The following is a 21,990-nucleotide window of genomic DNA, read 5'->3' as shown; positions in this document are numbered from 1 at the left end:
TGCTCAGCCACTTACACCCCCCCTCCTGGCACTGCGTAAACGCACCCGCTTCCAGCCCTGGCGTGAAATCCCCGTTACCGAACAAGGGTGTGAAAGGGGACAGAAAGGTTGTGATCCCCTTTGTTCTCACCAGTTTGTCCCAATTCTCTGCCATTAATTTCATTATGGTACTCTCATATAGGTACTTAGGCCTAAGCTGCTTTGGAAGCCACAATACCTCCGCCAGACTATGGTGCGCCACCGCTCTATCCATTTTCACCCACTGTTTATCCTGTGTGGCCTCTCCTTCCCGAAGCCATTCTCTAATTAACCGCAGCTGCGCAGCTTCATAATACTGTTGGAAATTGGTAGTGCAAGTCCCCCCTCGCATCTAGGTGCCATCATCAACGGCCTGCTGACTCGCGCCTTCCTCCCTGCCCACAAGAATTCACTGGTCAAGGTTCCCAACTCATTAAAAAAGCCTACAGGTACTGCTTGAGGTATTGCCTGGAAGAGGTACAGAAGGCGCGGCAGAGTTACCATTTTAACAGCTGCTACCCTGCCCAGCCACGACAAGCGGAGGTCTCTCCACCTGCGGTAATCCCGCTTGATGTCCCTCAGCAGTGGCGGATAGTTAGCTTGATACCAGCCAGCTAAGGTTGGTGTAATTTTCACTCCTAAGTACTTAATACCACCCGGACTCCATAGAAATGGGGTAGTCGCCCTAAGCGTCTCCCGATCCCCTGGGTTTAGAGTCAGGTTTAAAAGTTCTGATTTGCTGGCGTTAATCTTCAAGCCGGAGGCTTCCACAAAACTCCTCCAGCAGAGCCCTGCTTGCTTGAATAGACTCCCGGGGCGCCGTCAACGTTAGTAACATGTCATCAGCGAATGCTGCCACTTTTTGTTCCTTCCCCCCAAATGGAATGCCCTGTATCCCTATGGTCTCCCTAATTGCCTGCAAAAGAGGTTCCAAATAAATTGCATAAAGCATCGGGGACAAGGGACTGCCCTGCTTGGTGCCCCTGCTCTGTCTAAAAGACCTCGACATGCCCCCATTCACTGCTATTCTCATGATTGGCGCCTGGTAATTAGCCCGAACCATACGTAAAAACTCTCCACCATTGCCCATTTTTGCATGGTCCTGAACAAGAAGGACCACTCCACGCGGTCAACCGCTTTTTCTGTGTCCAGCGATAAAAGGACCGCGGGAGTGTCCGTCCTTTTGACTTTTTCCACCAGATGGGCCACCCTCCTGATGTTATCCGCAGTTTTTCAGCCTCTTATAAACCACGCTTGATCAGGATGGATCAAATCTGGGAGAAAGCCCTCCAGCCTGTTGGCCAAGAATTTTGTGAATATTTGGCCGTCAGTATTAATTAGCGCTATGGGCCTGTAAGATGTCCTCTCTTCGGGGGCCTTGTGTAGCTTCAAAATGAGGGTCAGCCTTGCCTCCTCCTTGGTCGGGGTTATTCTCCCCGTCAATCTAAATGTGTTAAAAAGGGGAGTCAGGTGCGGAACTAATGTGGATGCGAAAGTTTTATAAAAAGCTGCATTATATCCATCCGGGCCCAGCGCCTTGTTCGGTGGTAGGTTGCAGATCACCTTCCTCACTTCCTCCTCTGAAACCTCCCTGTTAAGTGAGTCAAGCGCCTCCTTCCCGATCTTTTCCATCTCCATACTCTCCAAAAACTCAACCTGTGAGCAGGCCCGGGGCTCCTGCGACGTGTAAAGAGACTCATAGAATTGTACTAACGTTTCCTGCATCTCCCCTACTCGCGTCACCCGCTCCCCTGAGACTGTTTTTAGGGCTGTGATTGCATTCCTAGCGTGGGCTCCCATCAGTAGGCACGCAAGGAGTGCACCTGCCTTATTCGCTTTAGCGTAAAATTTCTGGCGGACACAAAGCAGCGCCCCTTCAGCCTTTTTGGTGCAGAGGATTTCCAACTGCCCCAATGCTCTGCGATATTCCCTCATGGCTGCCCTGGTCGGAGTAGCTCCCGTTGCCTGGCTTTCTCAACTTCCCCCTCTAGCTGCCTCTTTCTCTGCGCTGCGGCCGCTATAAGTTCCCCCCTCAGTGTAGCTTTAAAGGCATCCCATCTCGTCTCCTCCCTAGTATCCCCCCTTTTATTGAGCTCGAAAAAGTTCTTGATCTTTTCTTCCATTTCCTGCTGAATAATAGGATCTCTGAGGAGATATTTGGGGTACTTCCAAGTCCACACTCCTTTCTCCCTATGCCCTAGAGGCATCCTCATCGAGACCACTTTGTGGTCTGCTATGCCAATAGGGCCCGTTACTACTTCTCTGATCCTACCCACCAAACTGGATGTGACCCATATGTAGTCAATCCTAGATTGAGACCCATGAACCCCTGAGAGAAAAGTAGCCTTCTTCATCCCCCTTCAGTTCCACCACACATCCCTCAGCCCTGCTCCGCCTATTCTCTCTTTGAGGCCTGCCGACATCACTGCCCCCCCTGCTCTCGTGGGATCCCCCGACCTATCCCGCCCCCCTCTCCCAAGCTATATTGAGGTCTCCCAGCAGAATTATTTGCCCCCAGGCTTTGTCTTCCAATATCCCCAGCACGCGCTTCAAAAACTGCTCATGACCTGAATTTGGAGCATATATCACAGCTATCGTGTATGGGTTATCCTGATGTGTCCCCTTAACTATGATGTACCTTCCCTCCTTGTCCCTTATAGTTTCTGTGACCCTAAAGTCAACCGAATCTTTGATGGCTAAGGCAACCCACCCCCCCGCCCCCGACTTGCTTCTCCCCGATGCGTGGAGGATCTGGCCAAACCCCCTCAGCTTTGGGTGCCCCTGATCTTTTTGTCGGAGATGTGTTTCTTGGGGGCCTACAATGTCTGGACCCTCCTTTCTTGTAAACTGCTCCAGTCTCTTTCTCTTGAGAGGGGTATTCAATCCCCTCACATTATGTGTTAGCCATTTGAATGCAGCTCACACTGTCCCAGCTCACAGATCGGCTTCCATCCCCCCCTCTCCCCCTGCCCCCATGCCCACCAGACATAGAACTTAGAGTGTTCCCGCTCGAGCCCTCCTGCCCCCTCTTGCATTGGTGTAACTCTCCGCCTCCCATGGCCTGGGGCCTATACCGAGCCGCTGCTGCCCACCCCCCTCACCCTCTTCACCCTCCCTACCCTCGCCCCTCCCCCAACACAGCTACCTATCCCACCCACCTATCCCTCCTCCTCCACTCCCCTCAAGAAGGGCTTGTCCTTCCTGCCCCCTCCCCCCCTTCTTTTCGGGTATACCCACCCTTTCCGATTCATAGATGATTGCCCCCCCCCTTGCCACTTACTTCCTTTAGAGGCCCACCACCCTAGTACCGCTCTTTGGCTTATGTTTCTTCTTGGACGCTCCTCCCCTCTCCACCCGAGCTATTTTTATTCCTCTCCTTGGGTGGTTTACCGCTCAGCTGCGCCCCCTTCTCTTTTCCCCCACCGTTGACCATAGCCAAGGTTTTGGCCCTGTCCCGGCATGCGTGGGCCGCCTCTCCGCACTAGTAGATGCCTCATCGAGATCCAGGCGGAAGACATCCGCTCCTTCCTGCAACGTGGTTATTCGCTTTTGGGTCCCCTCCCACTCAAACACAAGTCCAAAAGGGAAGGTCCATTTGTATTTGATCCCCTTGCCGTTGAGCTCCTTGAGTACCAGGCCCATTTGGCACCTCTTTAGCAGTGTACTGCTCGCTAGGTCCTGGAACAAGGCGATATGGTGCTCATTATACTTTATTGGCTCTTGCTTTCTTGCCTCTTGAAGGACTGCTTCCTTTTGGGCGTATCTGGCAAACGACGCTAAAACATCTCTAAGTCTCTGCGAAGCTCCTCTGCCCACCCTGTGTACCCGGTCTCGCTCCACTGCATCCGGGGGTGACATTCCCAGTTCCTAGCGAAGATAGCTTGGACCACTCCCTTTAGTTCCTTGTCCTGAACCGTTTCCGGCAGCATTTTGATCCGTATATTAATCCTACGGGACCTATTTTCCATGTCCTCCATCTGAATCTCCAGATTTTGCGTGGCCACATCAAGCCTCTCAATTGCCTCCCTATGAGCCGTCACTTCTTTATCCATCTCCTGCAACCCTCTCTCCAGGAGGTCTGCTAGGTTGCCCTGCTGCCGCAGTTCCTGCTTGATCTCCCCCAAGGCCGAGTTGAGATCCGCTCGTAGAAGTTGGAATTGTTCCTGGAACGTTTTCGTCAAACTGGTTTGCAGGGCGAGCATCTCTCCCCTTATGTCTTGTCTTCATAGCGTGGCTGAATTCTCCCCTTCGGATGGTGTACCTGCATCCTCTGTGCAGTCTCTCACGCTTTTAGCCGTCTCTCTCCTCTCCTGCAACAGCCAGATAGTAGGGAGAGTGCCTGAAGCATCCCCCGAGGTCTGCAGTGCTCTCCCGCTCTTTCCTTTGTGTTTTGTGGCCATCCTGGTGTGAGTCTTATGCATAAGGTTCTCACCGCTGCACGCTGCTGGCCCCCTCTTTGAAGTAGGCGCTCCGGAGGTTTCAATGTCTTATCTCCTGTTGCCCCACTTCCTTTACTTCCTTTCCTTGGGTGCTTGATCCACTGCTGCACCCTCCTACGGGCTCTTGGGCTGCCCCACCGGGCCTCACATGTGCTTTGTCCCTGTTCCTCTTGGACGAGGACGCCTCCTGGTGCACCTCCCAGGTAGCAAGAGTGATGCCCCTCTCTCCTCCATGTGCCGCCTGAGGCCTTAATGGTCGAGGGGGACCTCTCACCGTGGATACTGGGCTGGGCTGCTCAGTGATCTCTTCCCCACGAGGAATGTGCGCTACGCAGAGTGCAACACAGATCCCTCTCACAGCTTTGCACAGCGCTGCTCCCCAGGCTGTGATTTCGAGCCACGGGATGTCTACCACCCTGCTGGCCGCCCCCCATTCAACGCTTCTGCCAGCCACATCCTGCAGCCCCGGGGGGCCAACCTCCAATCTTCGCAGGGGTCGGCTCCCCCAGAGTCCTCCGCAGCCGGCCCCTCCGGGTCGCGTTCCGGGCACCATAGTTTTCCGTGCTGCTCCTAATGGGGCGCCTCCTCCTCCGGCAGCGAGCGCCTCCCAGGATGCACGCAAGACCACCGCACAGCCTCCTTCACTTGCGAGCGCTCTCACCGCAGCCTCTCCCCGCCTTGGCTGGCCACCCGACACTTCCCGCCGGCCAGATGCTGTGCCGTCCGCTGCCGCAGCTCCTCCTTCCCGGGCAAGGGCAAGCCGCAAATCCACCCGCCCAGACCACTGCCGCCTTTCCCGCTTACTCCGACGTCAGGGCGGCCCCCGCAGAGTCGCCCCGCCAAGGCAGCCCCCAGGTCAACCAAGAGCAGGCAGCCTCCAAGCCAACCCAGGGCCGTGCGGCCGCTATGTTTTCCCTGCAGTCGAGTGCCGAGCCGCCCCTGCCGTGGGTCCTCCTCATCCTCTGCTGCAGGTGAGCTCGACTCCACCCGCCGGGCCGCGGCAGCCCCTCCTGCCCTCAGGGTCCGGGCCGACTCGGCGGCCTCCACAAAAGTGAGTCACGGCTCTCTTCGTTGACTCGCCCAGTGCGCCCGTGCACCAGAGCTGCTTCAAGCCACCCGTCTCCTCAAATTTCAGCCCAAAGACCGGGTGGTGGGCAAGTTCCCGGGTCCGGGGTGCGGGAGCTCCGCCGGCACGTCTATTCCCTGCAAGCAGCCATCTTGAATCCGAGTCCTTTGCCTTTTAATATACCTAGAGTGCTCCGTCTGCAAGACATGGAAAGGTGCACCAAATGTTTGAGAGCCCTAGGAAATGCCACATGGTGGAACCCGCGTCTCTAGAAAGTTCTCTGAGCTACTTTAACTGTGCCCTCTTCCTATGTCTTCCTACATGGAAGTTTCCAGTAATCTAAACCTTGAAGGGAGGAGTCCATTGTACTGACAGGGCTTCCTTTGAAGCATTGTTTCCCAGCTAACCATTCCGGAGTGATTTCCTGTTACTTGGAGAAAGTGATCAAAGGGAGGGTTTTCTGGGCTAAAACAAAATGGTGGTTTTGGTGAAATTCACACCAAACTGAATGCACGACTGTTGACCAAGCCGACAATAAAATGACACCAAATGCTTTGGCCTTTATAATGAGAGAGTGCTACGAGCTACCATGTCATACCAGGGATACTTTATTTTTAGTTTTTAATCAGCCACCAGACTTTGTCCACACAATCATGTATTTTAGGTCTGGGGTGCCCATTGATAAAGGTAGACCCATGACTTGGAATTTGGGTTCCAGCAGGCTGTTTGCTGCAATGTACGTTATCGGACTGCCATGTTGCATTTGCGTGGTCCGTCAGACCATGCCAGCTAGGGATGACATCTGGGCCCTTAAACCCTTTCAAATCAAAGGGGCCGCAAGCATCTGAGGGCCCCTCAGAAACCCCCCTGTGGTGCCAGTCTGCATTCTTGTAACACTGCAATATATTTCTTTCGTTCTTGGACTTGGCAGGGCTGACATTACAAGCTACGTTTCCTGGAGCCCTCCAGCCGTCACTTCCCAAGGGATATGCAGAAGTGTTAGCACCTCATTACCTTCTAAGACTGGCTATTCCACATCAGCCACTTGCTGACAAAGAAGGGTTTATAGTTCTTCTGTGGGCATTTAATGTTGAAGATGCCTGCTGGTTGCCTGTCTTGTGATAATCAGCAGCTATTAACCAAATATTTGTCGTGATAGTAATGTATGCACCCCAGGGGTGCCTCAGCCTGTTTTTGGTCTAAACAGGGGGGCTCCCTCCCATCATGTTGAAATGGGCCCCCACACATCTTCAGCCCGGGCCTGATGCCAGCAGACGTGTGTATATATTTTTCTGAGGCTTGCAGAATCTGCTTAAATCACATGATATGCATAGGCCGACATCTAGTGGAAGCTGCAGAGTATTACAGTTGTTGTTTTCAAAACTCGAAAAGGTACGCTGACAGGGCGTTCCAGTAATACTATCCCTAGTGTGACATCTACTGTACCCATGGTGCTTTACGCGTTAAGGTCCCTCAGATGTTTTTTTTTCCATCATCATAGTCGGTCGCATATCGCAGAGTTCCTTCTTGGCTGTCGCCATTGGTTCAAAAAATATTAGAATATTCTTTCTGTCCTATAATATCCTTCCACCGCAAGTTCTTCGGCAACAGCATCGACGACTTAGACCACTCGTCTTGACTAACCTTTCCACAGCCGTGGAAGGCCGCATCGGTCCTCGTCCCTCATCCAGGAGAGTGGGGGGCAGGAGGGGGTTCATTCTTTAGTCTCACTAAGAGAATGTATATTCCCTTCTCTGCCCACTTATTTCGCCATGCTGCCTTCCCCATACATAATGAAGAATGCACTTTTTAGGTTTTGCCCCTCCTTTAATCTGAAAATTCCCTTCGAAAGACTTACACCGGGTGTGCAATCTGTCTGCCAAGGGATCACGCTGAAGGACCGTGCAGACTGTTCAGGCCCAAAACACTAAAAGGACCGCAGAACAGAAAGCTGGGCCCACCACACCATGCAGGCCAAAGCCGCCATGGACATCGAGGGAGCCTCCAGCGACGGCAGCATCGGCATCTACAGTGATGCCGAGGGTGATCAGGATCCGTTGGATAACCGCGTGCAAGCCCCCGATCCCAACAGGTAGGCCGGCGTTTCTGCTATGGGGATGACACCCGGCGGCACTAGCATGACCAAGCCTCACCACACAAAACACACCCTCACCCCCCCGCCGGAAAGTCGACCACAGCGCCGACTGGAAAAGCCACACACAGCGTCAAGGGGGAGGTCCGAATGTTCCCAGTCCTCTGGTCCATCGTGTTCACGGTTGCCACATGACAGGTCCCCGAAACAGACAGGTAAGTCAAACAAGTCTGTTTCCGATACCGTGTCTAAAGCAACTAAGCCCTCACACGCCTACGACCGGGCGTCAAGACACGTCAACGGCCCCCTCGCATGCCAACCAATGACCATCGAAAGACGTGTCGAAGGCCTCTTTGAAGACTACATCGAGCTTGAAAATGAGCGAGCTCATTAAGAAACACATCCTAGACACACTGTTAATGAACAAGATGTCGAAAAATCATTAAGTCTTCTAAAACACCGAAAAAGGGCTCTAGTTCGGGGACAATGACCCAGGGAAAGGGCACCATCTCCTGGGCTATGCACCATAAAAGACCCCCTGCACCAGAGCCAATACCTACCCCCCACCCCCTGCCCCTATTCCCCCAGTAATCCCAAGTTCATCACATTGGACAGCAGATCAAATAGATAGTCATGAGGCGTTTGTCCTGCCTAGCTAATTTCTTTGATGACCACCCAGAGGTCTTGCAAAACCTTCAGATTGCCCCACACAGCGAGCCAGCTGTTACCCAGCCTTCCACCAAAAGAGCCCGCTCAGACCTCGCTCGGGCTTCCACCTCGCAGCAGGGCTTGGGGCAGCATGTTTATTGTTAAACCATGCAAGACGCCCAGGAACCTGGAACTTGCACAGACCCAGGCGACTAAGGGGACGTGGGCGGTGTCGACCAATTCTATGATGATGACGACGAGGATGTATGTCATCCAGTTGCCATATCACTCTGACCCACCTGTGACAGACTCACCAGTGGATAACCAAATACAGAATAATGACTTGCTCCTAAAGGTGGCAGAGCATTTCAAAATCGATACACGAGAGACAGGTGGATAGGATTTTGTCGAGGACATTCTAGGGGATGAAAAGTCAGCTACCCAGTTTATCCCCCTATTTCAATCAGTACGAAGATGCAGCCAACCCTCTCTGATTACTCCTAATTTAACACGGGCAGTCAACCCGCGCATTTAAAAAGTATTCTGGCCATCGCCCTCAGACCCCCTTTACATCAGGGGACAGTTAAAACCCCACTCCTTAGTGGTAACCACTACTAGAGGGAGAGCAGAAACACATCTGGCCTCTTACAAAGCCCTCCTTATAAGGAGAGTAAAACGATGTATACTTTTGGAAGAAAGGTAGCCTCTTCGGCAGGTTACCAGACTAGAATCGTTAATAACACCACTTTATTAGCTACTTACAACTGTCAAACAAATGGTGGCTTTCCATTAGAGTGGGTAAACAAATAGCAAACTGCATCTGCAAAAACAACTTGGATGCAGCAGACAATGCAGGAAGAATAATGGCAGAGGGCACGTTGATCAAGCGCCACATGTGGCTACAAGCTTGAGATTCAGGCTATCCTCCTTAATATGCCCCAAGAGCCCGACGTGGTGTTTGGCAAATCGGTAGAAGACTCTCTGAAGAGCTTAAAAGATGAATGACACTGTAAAATCATTGGGCCAGCTCACCAATAAACCCTCTGGACAAAGAGGGGGCTATAATTGTCGCCACTTTAGAGGGCAAAACTTTCAGCAAGCATCTGGTTACAACCAAATTCAGAGCTTGTCCTGGGGTTCAACACAGGGACAATCCTCTCAAGAGGGGTTTCAAAGAGGCCAAAGAAGATCTTGCAGTAGGGGTAGATCGTCCAGAGACGGCTCAACACCCCCAAGCAATGACCCTCCCATGCTACTCCAGTAGGAGGCCGCATTTTATACTTTACCCACACATGAGAGGGAATCCCCACGGACAAGTGGGTACATTCAACCGTGGCGGCCGGTTATTGCATAGAACTGATACAGCAACAAACCAACCGCCAAGACAAAGGAACACCTACCAGGAAGAACAGCGCCCAATGCAGGAGTGGTTAACAGTGGTCTCGGGAAAGCGGTCAGTGGGACTATCTAGCGGTTGTTTTGCCAACCATACTACCAGCTCTACGAAGGTGGACAAAGGAGAACCGATTAAAGGGAAATCTTTCACGAACTGTGGGTGCATGCGATTGTAACAGACACGTCACTCGCTAGGTGGGGGACCCATCACATTAATCTCGGCACATGGTCCGTGGACTCAGGTCACAGCCCAGAATCACTTCAACCTTCTGGAACATCTAGCAGTGCTGGGCATTACAAGCCTTCCAAGCATACCTGACAGATCAGACAGTTCAAATACTCAGACATACATAAACGAGCAGGGGGGCACACACTCTCCAAGTCTGTCCAGACTAGCACAAAAAAATCTGGAAGTGGGCACTCAAGCAGGGCATGTTGCTAACGTTGCAACATGTTCACGGGGAACTCAATTCTCTAGCAGACTCACTAAGCAGAGGTCCTCTACCAGTAGATCACTAGTGGCAACTCGACAAAGCTATCATAGAATGCATCTTCACACAATGGGGCTAGCCCCCTCTAGACTTGTTCGCCACAAGACAAAACAAACAATGCCCAAACTTTGCATTCAGGTTCCCCCAACACAACTCCAAGGGGAACACCCTGTGGATGAACTGGTCAGGGAAATGTGCCTACACTTTTCCCCAGCTCCTCTGATGAGCAAAGTGGTGAACAAGATGCACAAAGAACAAGTGATGTTAATCCTAGTTGCTTCCATGTGGGCGAGACAACCTTGGGATCCACATCTGCGCAAACTGCCAATGTGTGACCCGATCAAACTCCTGTGCCCCTTCAACATGCTCATACAGCACAGGGGGTGGGGGCAACATTACACCCTCAACCTCAGTCTATGAACTTGGTAGCTTGTCTCCTGAAGTCCTAGAGTTTGGCCATTTAAATTTACCTCCAAAGTGTATGGAGATCCTGAAGGAGGCACGTAAACCAAACACTAGACACTTACTTTAACAGATGGAAAAGATTTGTAATTTGGTGCCAGTCAAAACAAATAAACCCAATAGAATGTACTCCTTCACACATTCTTCATTTCATGCTTCACTTACTAGACTAGGGGCTAATATTTAACTCAATCAAAGGTCACCTGGTGGCTCTATGCACGTTCACCCATTTTACAGAGTAAGATGTACTGGTGGAAAATCCCAGTCATTAAGGCAGTCACGGAGGGAGTAAAAAGACTCCACTCTTCTATTTCATACCCGCCGCCACGGTGGGCACTAAATGTCATACTTGCAAAGCTCATACGGCCCCCCCCCTTTGAGCCTATGCATAAGGCCAGCCTTAAATACCTCACATATAAGACTGCTTTTCTGGTGGATATCACCTCCATAAGGAAATCAGTGAGCTGCAAGCTTTGTCAGCGCAAAACCCTTTATTTTTTATCCACAAAGACTAATTGGTATTAAGAACGCACCCTAGGTTTTCACTTAAGTTCATTTCAAAGTTCCATGTCAATCAGGCCATCGAACTACCAGCTTTCTTCCAAATTCCATCAAGCTCGGCTGAGAAGAAACTCCATACACTAGATGTAAGGAGGGCAGTCCTTTACTATGTAAACAAGACCAGATAGCTAAGGAAAATGGACCAACTGTTCGTCTCCATAGCTCCAGGCAGGGAAGGAGACCGCATGTCCAAAAATGCTATCTCCAGGTGGATAGTCAGAGACATACAGCTCTGCTAATCTCTAGCAAATAAAATACTGCTTTTCACACCAAGAGCTCACTCCACCAGTGGTATACGAGCTACCTTGGCTTTTATCGCAAACATCCCACACTTTTACTCGGCACTATTGCATTGACAAGCACTCTAAAGTAGATTCCCAGGTACTAAAACATCTATTTGCCGCTGTACCTTCTCACAACTCACCACCTTCTCCAAACACTGCTCGCTAATCTATGCATAGCATGTGATCTAAGCAGATTCCACAAGCCTCAGAAGAGATACATACATTACTCACCGTAATCGTATTTCTGATGCTTGTATCTGCTTAGATTCACATGCCCCCCAGAAAACATCAATGCACCTTCTACTCCAAGGGGAGTAGAAGGTGCTCCCCTTGGAGTAGAAGGTGCATGGATGTTTTCTGGGCTTATCTGATACATAATCTGCTTTACTACACCTGTACTCGCGCTACACTTCATTTCATTTTACATTTTTAAAGCGCTCACACAACCCGCAGGCATCGAGGCACTGTTACAGGAATTGTTTTGTTTATTTAGTTGCGTAATTGTTTTTTTTGGTCTTAGTTGCGTATTTATAACGTGCTTAAACACCCAGCGGTTTCTAAGCGCAGACCCGGGGATCGAACCTGTGTTGCTTTGTTGCCGCTGAGCTATCCTCCCTTCATGCAACCTCATGTCAGAAACAAAACCATCTGAGGGACCTCGACGCGTGAAGGTCCATGGGTATAGTAGACGTCACACTAGGGATAGTATTACTGGCACGCCCTGTCGACGTCCCTTTTCGAGTTTTGAAATCAACAACTGTAGTACTCTGCAGCTTTCACTAGATGTCGGCCTAGCATAGCACGTGAATCGAAGCTGATTAAAAGCATCAGAAATACGATTATGGTGAGTAATGTATCATATATATTCTAAGGCTTGTGGATCTGCTTAGAATCGCATGATTTGCATAGGCTGACATCTAGTGGTAGGTTCAGATTATTGCTTGACTTGTTTTCGAAGTTCAAAAAGGGACGTCTACTGGGCGTGCTTGTAATGCTAGCCCTAGCGTTGCCTGTACCCAACCATGGTCCTTCACTCTTCGATGTCCCTCAGATTGTTTTTCTTTCCACCATCGTGGTCGATTGCTGTATGCCGAGGTTCTTGGTCAACGCCATTATTATTGTATTAAATTTAACTTAAAAGTATTTGTTTTTTCGACAATCATCTCTGCAACAACTTTTGACGAATGTCAGCCGTTTCCAGAGCTTCGCACAGCTGTTCTTCACTACATCTTGACGAGTTGCTGGCTTCGGCCTACACCAGGCTTTGGCCTGTTAGAGTGTGGGTTGGGGGGATAATCTCATACTTTCTAACATTTTATGGAATGTCTGTTCACTCCCTTCTTATAAACACTATAGATCATGCAATATTTTTTTTTTTAAACATCATGGAGAATACTCCTTTTCAATTCTGACCATCTTTTAATAAGAAGTGCGAGTGGAAGGACATGCTTTGCGTGTGCAACCTCTGCCTTCCGAGAGACCACTCAGAAAAGCGCTGCAAGTCCTGTAAATTGTTTACACACAAAACATTAAAGGATGGACGTACGAAACATTGGGCGACCTACGCCATGCAGGCCGAGGCTTTCGCTGACAATCCAACGTGTGATTAAGAGTCTGACAAAAAGCAAGGCAGCTACGGCACACAGAGTGACACTGAAGACATTGTGGGTGCCACTGCATCCTGCATGCCTGTACCAGCTTCTGATAAACAGCCTGGCAATCATATGATGGAACCACGCTTATGCAACTAGTGCGCACACAGACTGCCACGCTGAGGACACAACCGCTACCCATTTGTTGATTAAAAATTCAAAACATGGACTCGCAGTACCAGATGAAATCGTCACTGCTGATTCTGCCTCGAAACGTCCTTTGGCCCCTTCATGTTTGTCGAAAGACATATTTAAACGGACGGCGAGTGACACTAATAATGCTACCACGCATAACGAAATTGGACATTCACGTGCCAAATGAGATGTGTTCAAACGCCAATCTTTGACATACTGACGGTACATTGAAACACAAACAAGTTTCAAAACTAGTTTTCATGCCCTTAGATGGTGAGTCGAAACACACACAGTATACTTCAGACTGATCTCCTTTGTCGGAGGCCTTACAGACACATCGCACCTATCGAGCCAACAGCGATTCTATAGCTTTCGATTTTAATAAAGCCTCCGGTACAGGTTATTGGACTAAAGAAAAGTGTGAGAAAACTATGGATAACATTTAATGTTTTCTAAACCTTCTTGAGAAGAACCCTTTGCAACTTTTGTGGTTTGGTAAAGGGGGGGGTGGGGAGTTCCCCCTCCTTTAGGGTGAAATATTTCAGTTTTAAACATCTGTCCAACACACACCAGTCATTTCTTTAACTGGTGATGATCAAGACCAACATGTTAAGGTGATGACCAGGTATACGTTGATGATGATCAAGGTCAGTTTGATCAATTGACACAAGATCAGTAAGAAGACAATGATGATCCTAATATGAGCTACCATCTCCTGAAGATCAGGATCAGCCTATTGCTGATTTCCCCAATTCATGACCAGATTCAATATAATGATCTGCTTATTAAAGCAGCTGATCATTTTAAGATCCAAGCTCAGGAACTACTACAAGACACACTTTGTCGGACGTCTTCGGGGAAAAAGTCTGTTGGGCAGTTTATTCCTCTACTGCAATCAGTTGCCAAACTGATTCTGCCATCTTTACTTACTCCTTCCCTAACCATGGCAGTTAATCCCTGTATTGAAAAAAAACTTTAAACCTATTTCTACTGAGCCCCTCTACATCAGGGGACAGTTGCGCCCTGACTCCCTATTGGACACCATAAGAAAATGGGTGTGCACTCCTTTAGCGTTTTCTGAAGCACCACTCAAAAACGAGAGCAAGAAAATGTGCCCTAGGCAGAAAAGTAGCAACTTCAGCTTATCAGATGCGCATTGCTAACAATGCCACTTTTTTAGCCAGCTACGATGGGTCACTATGGGACAGTGTCAATGACCAACTTGATACTGTTCCTGAGCCCTTACGGTCACAAATTAGAAAGACAGTGGCTGAGGGCTAACAAGTTGCCAACAGCACAATTAAAAGTACCTCGGATGCAGCAGACAACGCTGGTCGCATCATTGCTGAAGGTACCCTTTTCAAATGTTATTCTTGGTTGCAGTAGTCAGGTTTCAAACTAGACACAAACACTGCTAAATATGCCCATTGAACCCAATGTTTTATTTGGTAAAGCAGTGGATGGTTCTCTTAAAAATGCAAAGTAAGAGCATGAGACCCTTAAAACTAGGGCAAATCTCTAATAAACCCTATATTCAACGGGGTGTCTTCAACACACAATGCTCCTTTTGAGAGGGATACCCACGTACATCATCGGGGACCTTCAACTCCATGGTATTCTTCCCAGACTCAATCAGCCTCTTATCAATCCACTTTTCAAAGAGGCTACAAAAAGGGAAGAGGTAGGGTTATAGCTGCAGACGCTATAGCTGCAGGCGCTAGAGGCTCAGGAGCCCCTAAGCAATGACACATCCATTCAAGTTCCCTCCCATTTCTTCCCCGTAAGGGGTCGCATTTCATTATTTACCCACGCATGGGAGGAGATCGCTTCACACAAGTGGGTGCTGCCGACTGTGTTCAAGAGTTACTTCATTGAGTTCCTAGAAAAACCCAATCATCCACCAAGCCGCCGGAAGATGTCGCAAGAACACCAGCGCATTCTACAAGCAGAGATCGGGTCTCTTCTACAGAAAGTCGCAATAGCACTGGTTCCAGTTCACGAGGTAAACAAGGGTATCTATTTGAGGTACTTCCTAATTCCTAAAAAGGATTTAACTATGCACCCTGTTTTAGACCTGCGTCCAGCCAACACATATGTCGCACTTCAAAGGTTTTGGATGCCAGCTCTTTAAGAAGTAATCCCTCTCCTAAAGGAGAGAGATTACATGGCAATATTGGATAGGACCGATGCATCCTTTCATATTTCGGTGTTACCAGTACACAGAAAATACGTGCTCCCCTTTGGCATCTGATCAGCACCAATGGTGTGTTCACCAAGGTACTGGCAGTAGTGAAGGCACACAACAGCAGTCCATCCCAGTGTACCCTTATCTAGATGACTTGCTCATAACAGGAGACATACCACACATGTCAACAGCACACTCAAGCTACTATCGACATGTTGCAATTGGGGTTCTCAATCCATGAGAAAAACAAATCGTCTCGTCCCCAGCCAAGCAAAATAATTCTTAGGTACATTGATGTGAACACAAGAAGGCCTGGTTTTCCCCTCCAATGAAAGAGTGCAAAACATGCTGTTTCAAATACCTCATTAACTGGCAGGTCATCGGATAACTGCGTTGAAAACAGTGCGCCTTCTCGGGATAATGGCGTTCTACATGTATCTTGTCCCACAGGCATGTATACAAATGTGCCAGTGCAAGAGTGGGATGATCTAGTGGTCATTTCACAGTTGCTAGTTCAAGCACTGCTGACATGTATTTTCCATCTCTGCCCATATTAGCCATGCTTAATATGGCCTGTGGCCTGAGCTGCAGACTATACCTTTCTTGCTAGATGTACAGTGCGATGATGGCACATACATATTTAGTAAAATGCAAGCCGCAAGATTTGCATTTTCATGTTGCAAATAAGTGCAGTAGTGGTTTTTTTTTGTAATAGTCTGGGCTGCGCGCCAGTGACCTTGAGCTGGCTACACCATATTCTGCTTAAGAAAGCATCAGTCAATTGCTATGTAGGCCCTCTCAGGGAAGGATGCCAGTATACTCACTAAAGAAAATCTAGATAACAGCAAACACTGAACTACAAAAGGCAGGACTTCTGTAGTTTTATTCTGTAGTTTTAAACAGGATTCTGTAGTTCGCTAGCGCATGGTTGGAACGATTCCTAGGGCCATGCCCTGGTCCATGCTGAGCACAAGAAAGGTGCAGTCAGTTAAGACCTAGAGTTTGGCACAATACTGAGTGGCTGTTGAAGGCCAGGGAACAGTAGGCCATAGTCAGCGTGGAATAGGGACCGGCCCAGAGGGTATGTAACAAAGTAAGCTCAGCCCCACCACAATGCTGTTCGGGGCAACGGATGTGGCAGGAAGACTGGGGCAGAGGCAGATGGCTGGAAAGAGATGAATAGCAGCAAGGCTTTCAAGATGGGGGAGGGGGTAATACCACTCCTAATTCTGAAAGCTCTTTACCTCCTACCCCACAAAACCCCCCCACCCAAGCACTGCAGCTCAAAGCCTAAGAGCAGACACCTTATTCTGGATTGAATATATTCTGGCACCAGTAAGTCCAAGGAACATTTAATTCCTTTTGCAGCATTCAATCCCGTTATGCATGTTTAATGAAAAGCCCATAGGGCAGCAATGGGTGTCTTTTGATTTATTTCATTTTTTTCATTTTTATTTGAATTGTGGATTTTTCCAGGCATCCAGTCTTTTTTCCAGTCCGCTTCATCTTCCTGCCTTCTACAGTTAGTGCGTATGAGGAGGCCTTTTTCCCCTGCATTTGATATCACAGTGAGAAAGGTATTGAGGTATTGATTTCCTCTGAGATGGAGACAAATGACAATGGTTCAGCATTTCCATTAATGATGAATTACATTTTTAAGTGTTAGTATAGTGATGATAACGATGGTAACGTTTCTTTATTACAGATTTCTCATTAAAATGTATTTTTTACATGAGTGTAAGACACATTAATTGAGAGTTAATTACTGAGTGTTATCAGATGATTTTGAAGATGAATTCTAAGTGTAGGGCATCTATTTGAACTACTGTTTATTGATGTGTTATACACGGTACATGTCTTTTAAAACACACAAGTGTTAATGGATGGTGTGAGCAGTGAACTATTGATATAAAAATATGTGACATTGGTAAACGTCTCCTGTGTTGGCAATTGTGAACAGTTGCTTACTGCTGGGGATGTTGCCTGCTCTCATTACTGTTGTACAGTGACGGGTATATGCTTTTTCTCTACCACTACACCAACCACAGCCCCGGATGGGGTGGTCATGGGCACTGCACTGGTGGTGGAGTCAAGGCTCTGGAGGTTGGAGTTATACAAATCACATCACTGCAGTGGTAGTCCAAAGAAAACATGTTGAAGGGAAACTCCTTTCACAATCTTGCACTGCATGCCACTCTTGCAACAAACTCCTCACTCTCGGGGTGGTGAGCACACCATCTCCACCAAACTGCACACTGTGGGGAGACACAGGTGATGCCAAAACAAATCATATCAACCTGCTAGAGTTGCTAGCAGTCTTCAAAGCACTTCAAGCTTTTCAACGTCAGCCAGTGGGGAAAACCGTTCTCATTCTCAGACAGCACCACAGCTATGTTCTATAGAAACAATCTGAACGGTACTCATTCTCCAAGTCTGTCCACGTTAGCTCAAAAGATTTGGAAACTGGTTTCTTTGCCACAACATATTCCCCCTGTCTCAACATGTTCTGGGGGAACACAACTCTCTGGCAGACGACTTAAGCAGAAGTTTACAATTGCCCCCATAGCACGAGTGGCAAATGCACACAGATTTTACATCGCATCTTCACACAATGGGGGCTACCAGACATAGATCTTTTTGCAACACAAGAGTGCCCAATACCCAAACTCTGCATCCAGGCATCCCCAAACAGGATTAAAGGGGAACGCTCTGTGGATGAATTGGTCAGGGAGATTTGTGTATGCTTTGCCCCTCCCCCACACCACTTCTGAACAAAGTAATCCACAAGATGCACCAGGAACAAGTCACTCTTATCCTGATGGCACTAATGTGGGCACGACAGCCTTGCTTTTTCACACCTGCTCAAGATGTCTCTCTGCACCCTAGTAAAACTACCGTGGCCTTACAACATGCTATCCCAACATCAGTGGACAACATGCCATCCATGCACACAAACATTGAACTTGGCAGCTTGGTTCCTGAAGTTAGAGCTTGGGCAGTTATACTTGCACAGAAAGGTATGGACATCTTAAGGGAAGCGCATAAACCAAACACAAGACACTGCTATTTCAACAAGTGGAAACGCTTTGTCATTTGGTGCAAAACATGCAGCATCAACCCCATTGACTGCTTGCTCAAAAAATATAGTACTATATCTGCTTTACCTCTTGGCTTTAGGATTAGTCTTTTAATTCCCTTTGAGTTCTTTTAGCAGCTCTCTCGGCATACACCACCTCTCAAACCAAAGTGTCATGGTGGAAGATACCAGTAGTTAAGGCATTTATGGAAGGGGTTAAAAGGCTACTCTCCCCACCCCTCGCCCTCAATTTCAAATCCAACTCCCGCATGGCACTGAAATGGTGTACCTTCTAAACTCATGGATCCCTCTTTTCAGCCAACGCATAAAAACAGTCTTAAGCATCTCACTTAAAAGACTGTGTTTCTAGTCACCCTTACATCCGTAAGAAGAGTCAGTGAGCTGCAAGCCCTCTCAGTTTAATGTCCTTTTGTTATTCATAAAGACAAAGTGCTTCTTGGACCACATCCATGTTTTTCTCCCAACTTTATTTGTAAGTGCCATGTTTACCAATCCATAGAACTTCCAGCAAGCACCCAACTAATTCAGCAGAGAAAAGCAGCCATGCGTTATATGTTAAGAGAGCTGTAACATACTACCTAAACAAGACCAAGCCACTAAGGAAAATGGATCAGTTCTTTGTTTCTATAGCCACAGGTAGAGAAGGGGACTCGTGTCTCTAAAACTTCTATTTCTAAATGGATTGTCAAATGCATCCAAAGGATTTATTCTCTGGCACAGAAAATGTTACCTTTCACACCCAGGGCACACTCTGCTGAGAGGTGCCGGGGCTACTGTGGTATTGATTGCAAATGTACCTTTAGATGCCATTTGCAAAGCAGCAACTTGGGAGTTCAATTCACATCTTCGCACAGCTTTACTACTTAGATGCATATTCAAGGAGTGATTCACAGGTGGGTCAAGCTGTGTTAGTTTGCCAGTACCTTCCAACAACCCACCACCTTCTTCAGGTAGTACTTGCTAGTCTATGCAAAGCATGTAGTTCGAAGCAAACCCACAAGACATACATTACTTGCCGTAATTGTATTTCTTATGCTTGTATCTGCTTAGATTCAGATATGCCCATGCTTCCTCTCAAAGTTGAAGGTACTTTGTGCTGTCTCATTTCAGAAACCAAACAGAGGGACCTCGGCGCATGAAGGACCATGGGCACTGTACCGGTCACACCGGTCACACAAGGGATAGTATTACAAACGCACCCAGTTGTCATCCCTCTTAGAACTTTAAAAAACAAGTCCTGCAATACTCTGCACCTACCACTAGATGTCAGTCTAAGCAAAGCATGTAATCTGTAACAAAGCGCACGAAAAATGAAAATAGTAATAAGTACAAAACTGTCGTTACGTCACAGTTTGGTAGGTGAGGGTTAGTAACATATATTGTGGATTTCAAATACTACAGTCAGATTGGTAGTATGTCATTGTGGTCAAAATGCGGCGCTTTATTACAAGCCGAACTAGGCTTACATATGATCTTTCGTTTTAAACTGTTTTTTCTTTACTATGAATTCTATACTCTATATGTATGTCTGAATAAACCAAAGTTTTTTTTCCATTCTTCTATTTTTTTGTGCTTTCGACAGCTAGCAATTACAAACTAGCCTCCTGCCTTTTGAAAAACTACCGTAGTTAACACGGTCAAATAGGGGTAGCTTTAGACTCTCTCTTCTCCCTGTAATTAACACCTTTTTGAGTCAAGCCCCCCTTTAACAAAAAAGAAGGCACCTAGCCCCCTCTTTTCTTTAGATATACACTCGTATTTGGGAATATTTGGAGAAAACATAAAGGGCATTGTGAGGGTATTTTTTGAATATTTGGGGAACGGAAGACATTTGTAAGGAGCTTCGGTGAGACTTGCAACATGTAATATTCTCACAAGTATCCTGTACTGAGGCTGTGTTTATTTTGCAACATCTAGTGCTGTTTGGTGCCTCTCGTACTGTTAAGGCAGAATGCACCCTGGGACATGTAGTTCTTTTGGAGTGGGAGCTCCTCTGTGTGCCGTAGTGGGTGGGGAGCATTCTGTGATATGTATTTCTGCTAAGGCATCTGCATTCAGTGAGGCTGTGCACGCTCTCTTAATGTGCCCAGAGCAGACTCCGAGTGCATTATGGGTGATCTGTTTCCTTTGAGTGCTCAGACAAGGAGAGTGAACACATGATGGAATGGAAAACTGCCTAAAGTGTCAAAGTACATTCTGGAGCCTGGAGTCTTCTATGCTGCTGCCGCCTTGCAACATGGGTTAGGCAACATGTATGTTTTTGCAAACACTTATGTAACTATGTAAGCCTTCTGTAAGAGTGCTGCTATGCCCCAGGGCTGTTGTGCGCTTTATAAATGTAAATAAATAAATAAAGGCATTTGTACTGTGCAAAGTATAGTGCATTCAGAGCATTGCATGTGCTTCTGTATTGTGTGGGATAATGCACATTCTTGACCTGTAGATTTCTGGGTGGCTATGAGCCGTATGCGGCAGGTTGCCTCTTGTGGCATGAAGCCCTGTCTTGATGGAGGGACCCTGGCATATAGGGGAGCAGAGTGTTCTGGAGGCATTTTAAGTAAGGCCTTGTGCATTTAAATTGGGTGAAACGTGAAGTCCTCTCCCAGTAGGAGTACTGAGCGATATACAAGAAATGCTTGAACTTGTGCATTCTGTAAAATATACTCTTTTGTAAACGAGCAAGCAGCTTGCCATGTTTCTGGTACCTATGCATATGATGGGACTAGTATCTGGGCTGATGAACTGGCTGAGGAGACAGAAGGTGGCCCCTACTTAGAGGAAGTGCCTTCCCATTGGCGTTCCATTCGGGAATGCTCCGAAGACCTGGCCATCCAATCATGATTGAGCTGGAATGTTAGGCTTTTATCTTGCATAACCTTTCCTTCACCACAGACTCCCTTGTGGTTACTACTTAGTCTCTTTTAGTGGTGGTAATCATTTTCTTGGTGGTGTGTGCTCGAAAACTAGGTATATTAAGCATGTGATGCTATACCTTACATACCCGTCTGGGTTCCATGTGATTTTAGCAAATCCAAAAGAACTAATCCCATTACTACAAATACCATAATAACAAATTCCAAAATAATGAATTCATTTTTCATTGTTTTTTTTGGGGGGGGTTTTCCCCCGCAACCCTCACCCCTTTTTTGTTCCTAATACTTTCTCCCTCCCCAAAAACACCATTGAAACATATTTTATTTATAGCGCACCTATTCACAAGTGTTTCAAGGTGCGGCATTGCTAGGCCCAGTGACCTTGAGACTGTGCAGGTGCAGGAAGAGGAAAGGGGGAGAAGTGCCAGGGGAAGGGGAGGGGGGAGAAGTGCAGGACATAGGACCAACAAAGCACAAAAACAAAACAAGAAAACCGAAGTGTGGCCAGCAGGTGCCATTGCAAGGGTTAAGGGCAGGTGATTGGAAGCAGGTGATTGGGAAGTGCAGGTAAGGGGACTGTAGGGTTACAGAT

At 47.8% G+C, this 21,990-nt stretch overlaps 1 protein-coding gene across 1 annotated transcript in view; it reads left to right on the top strand.

The window, feature by feature from the left end:
• GRK6 (G protein-coupled receptor kinase 6) overlaps positions 1–20,801 on the top strand; it is a 729,447-nt gene extending 708,646 nt beyond the window's left edge. Inside the window, exon 16 of the mRNA XM_069651525.1 lies at positions 19,636–20,801. Within this exon, the coding sequence (XP_069507626.1) occupies positions 19,636–19,710 (75 nt within the window). The 3' untranslated portion in view covers positions 19,711–20,801. The remainder of the gene's footprint in view (positions 1–19,635) is intronic.
• The last annotated feature ends 1,189 nt before the right edge of the window (positions 20,802–21,990 follow it).

This window comes from Ambystoma mexicanum, chromosome 3p, assembly GCF_040938575.1.
Source record: "Ambystoma mexicanum isolate Mex_15411 chromosome 3p, UKY_AmexF1_1, whole genome shotgun sequence".
In the NCBI taxonomy this organism is placed as follows: Eukaryota; Metazoa; Chordata; class Amphibia; order Caudata; family Ambystomatidae; genus Ambystoma; species Ambystoma mexicanum.
Note: the sequence above shows the minus strand (reverse complement) of the source record. Positions and strands in the feature narration are given on the sequence as shown.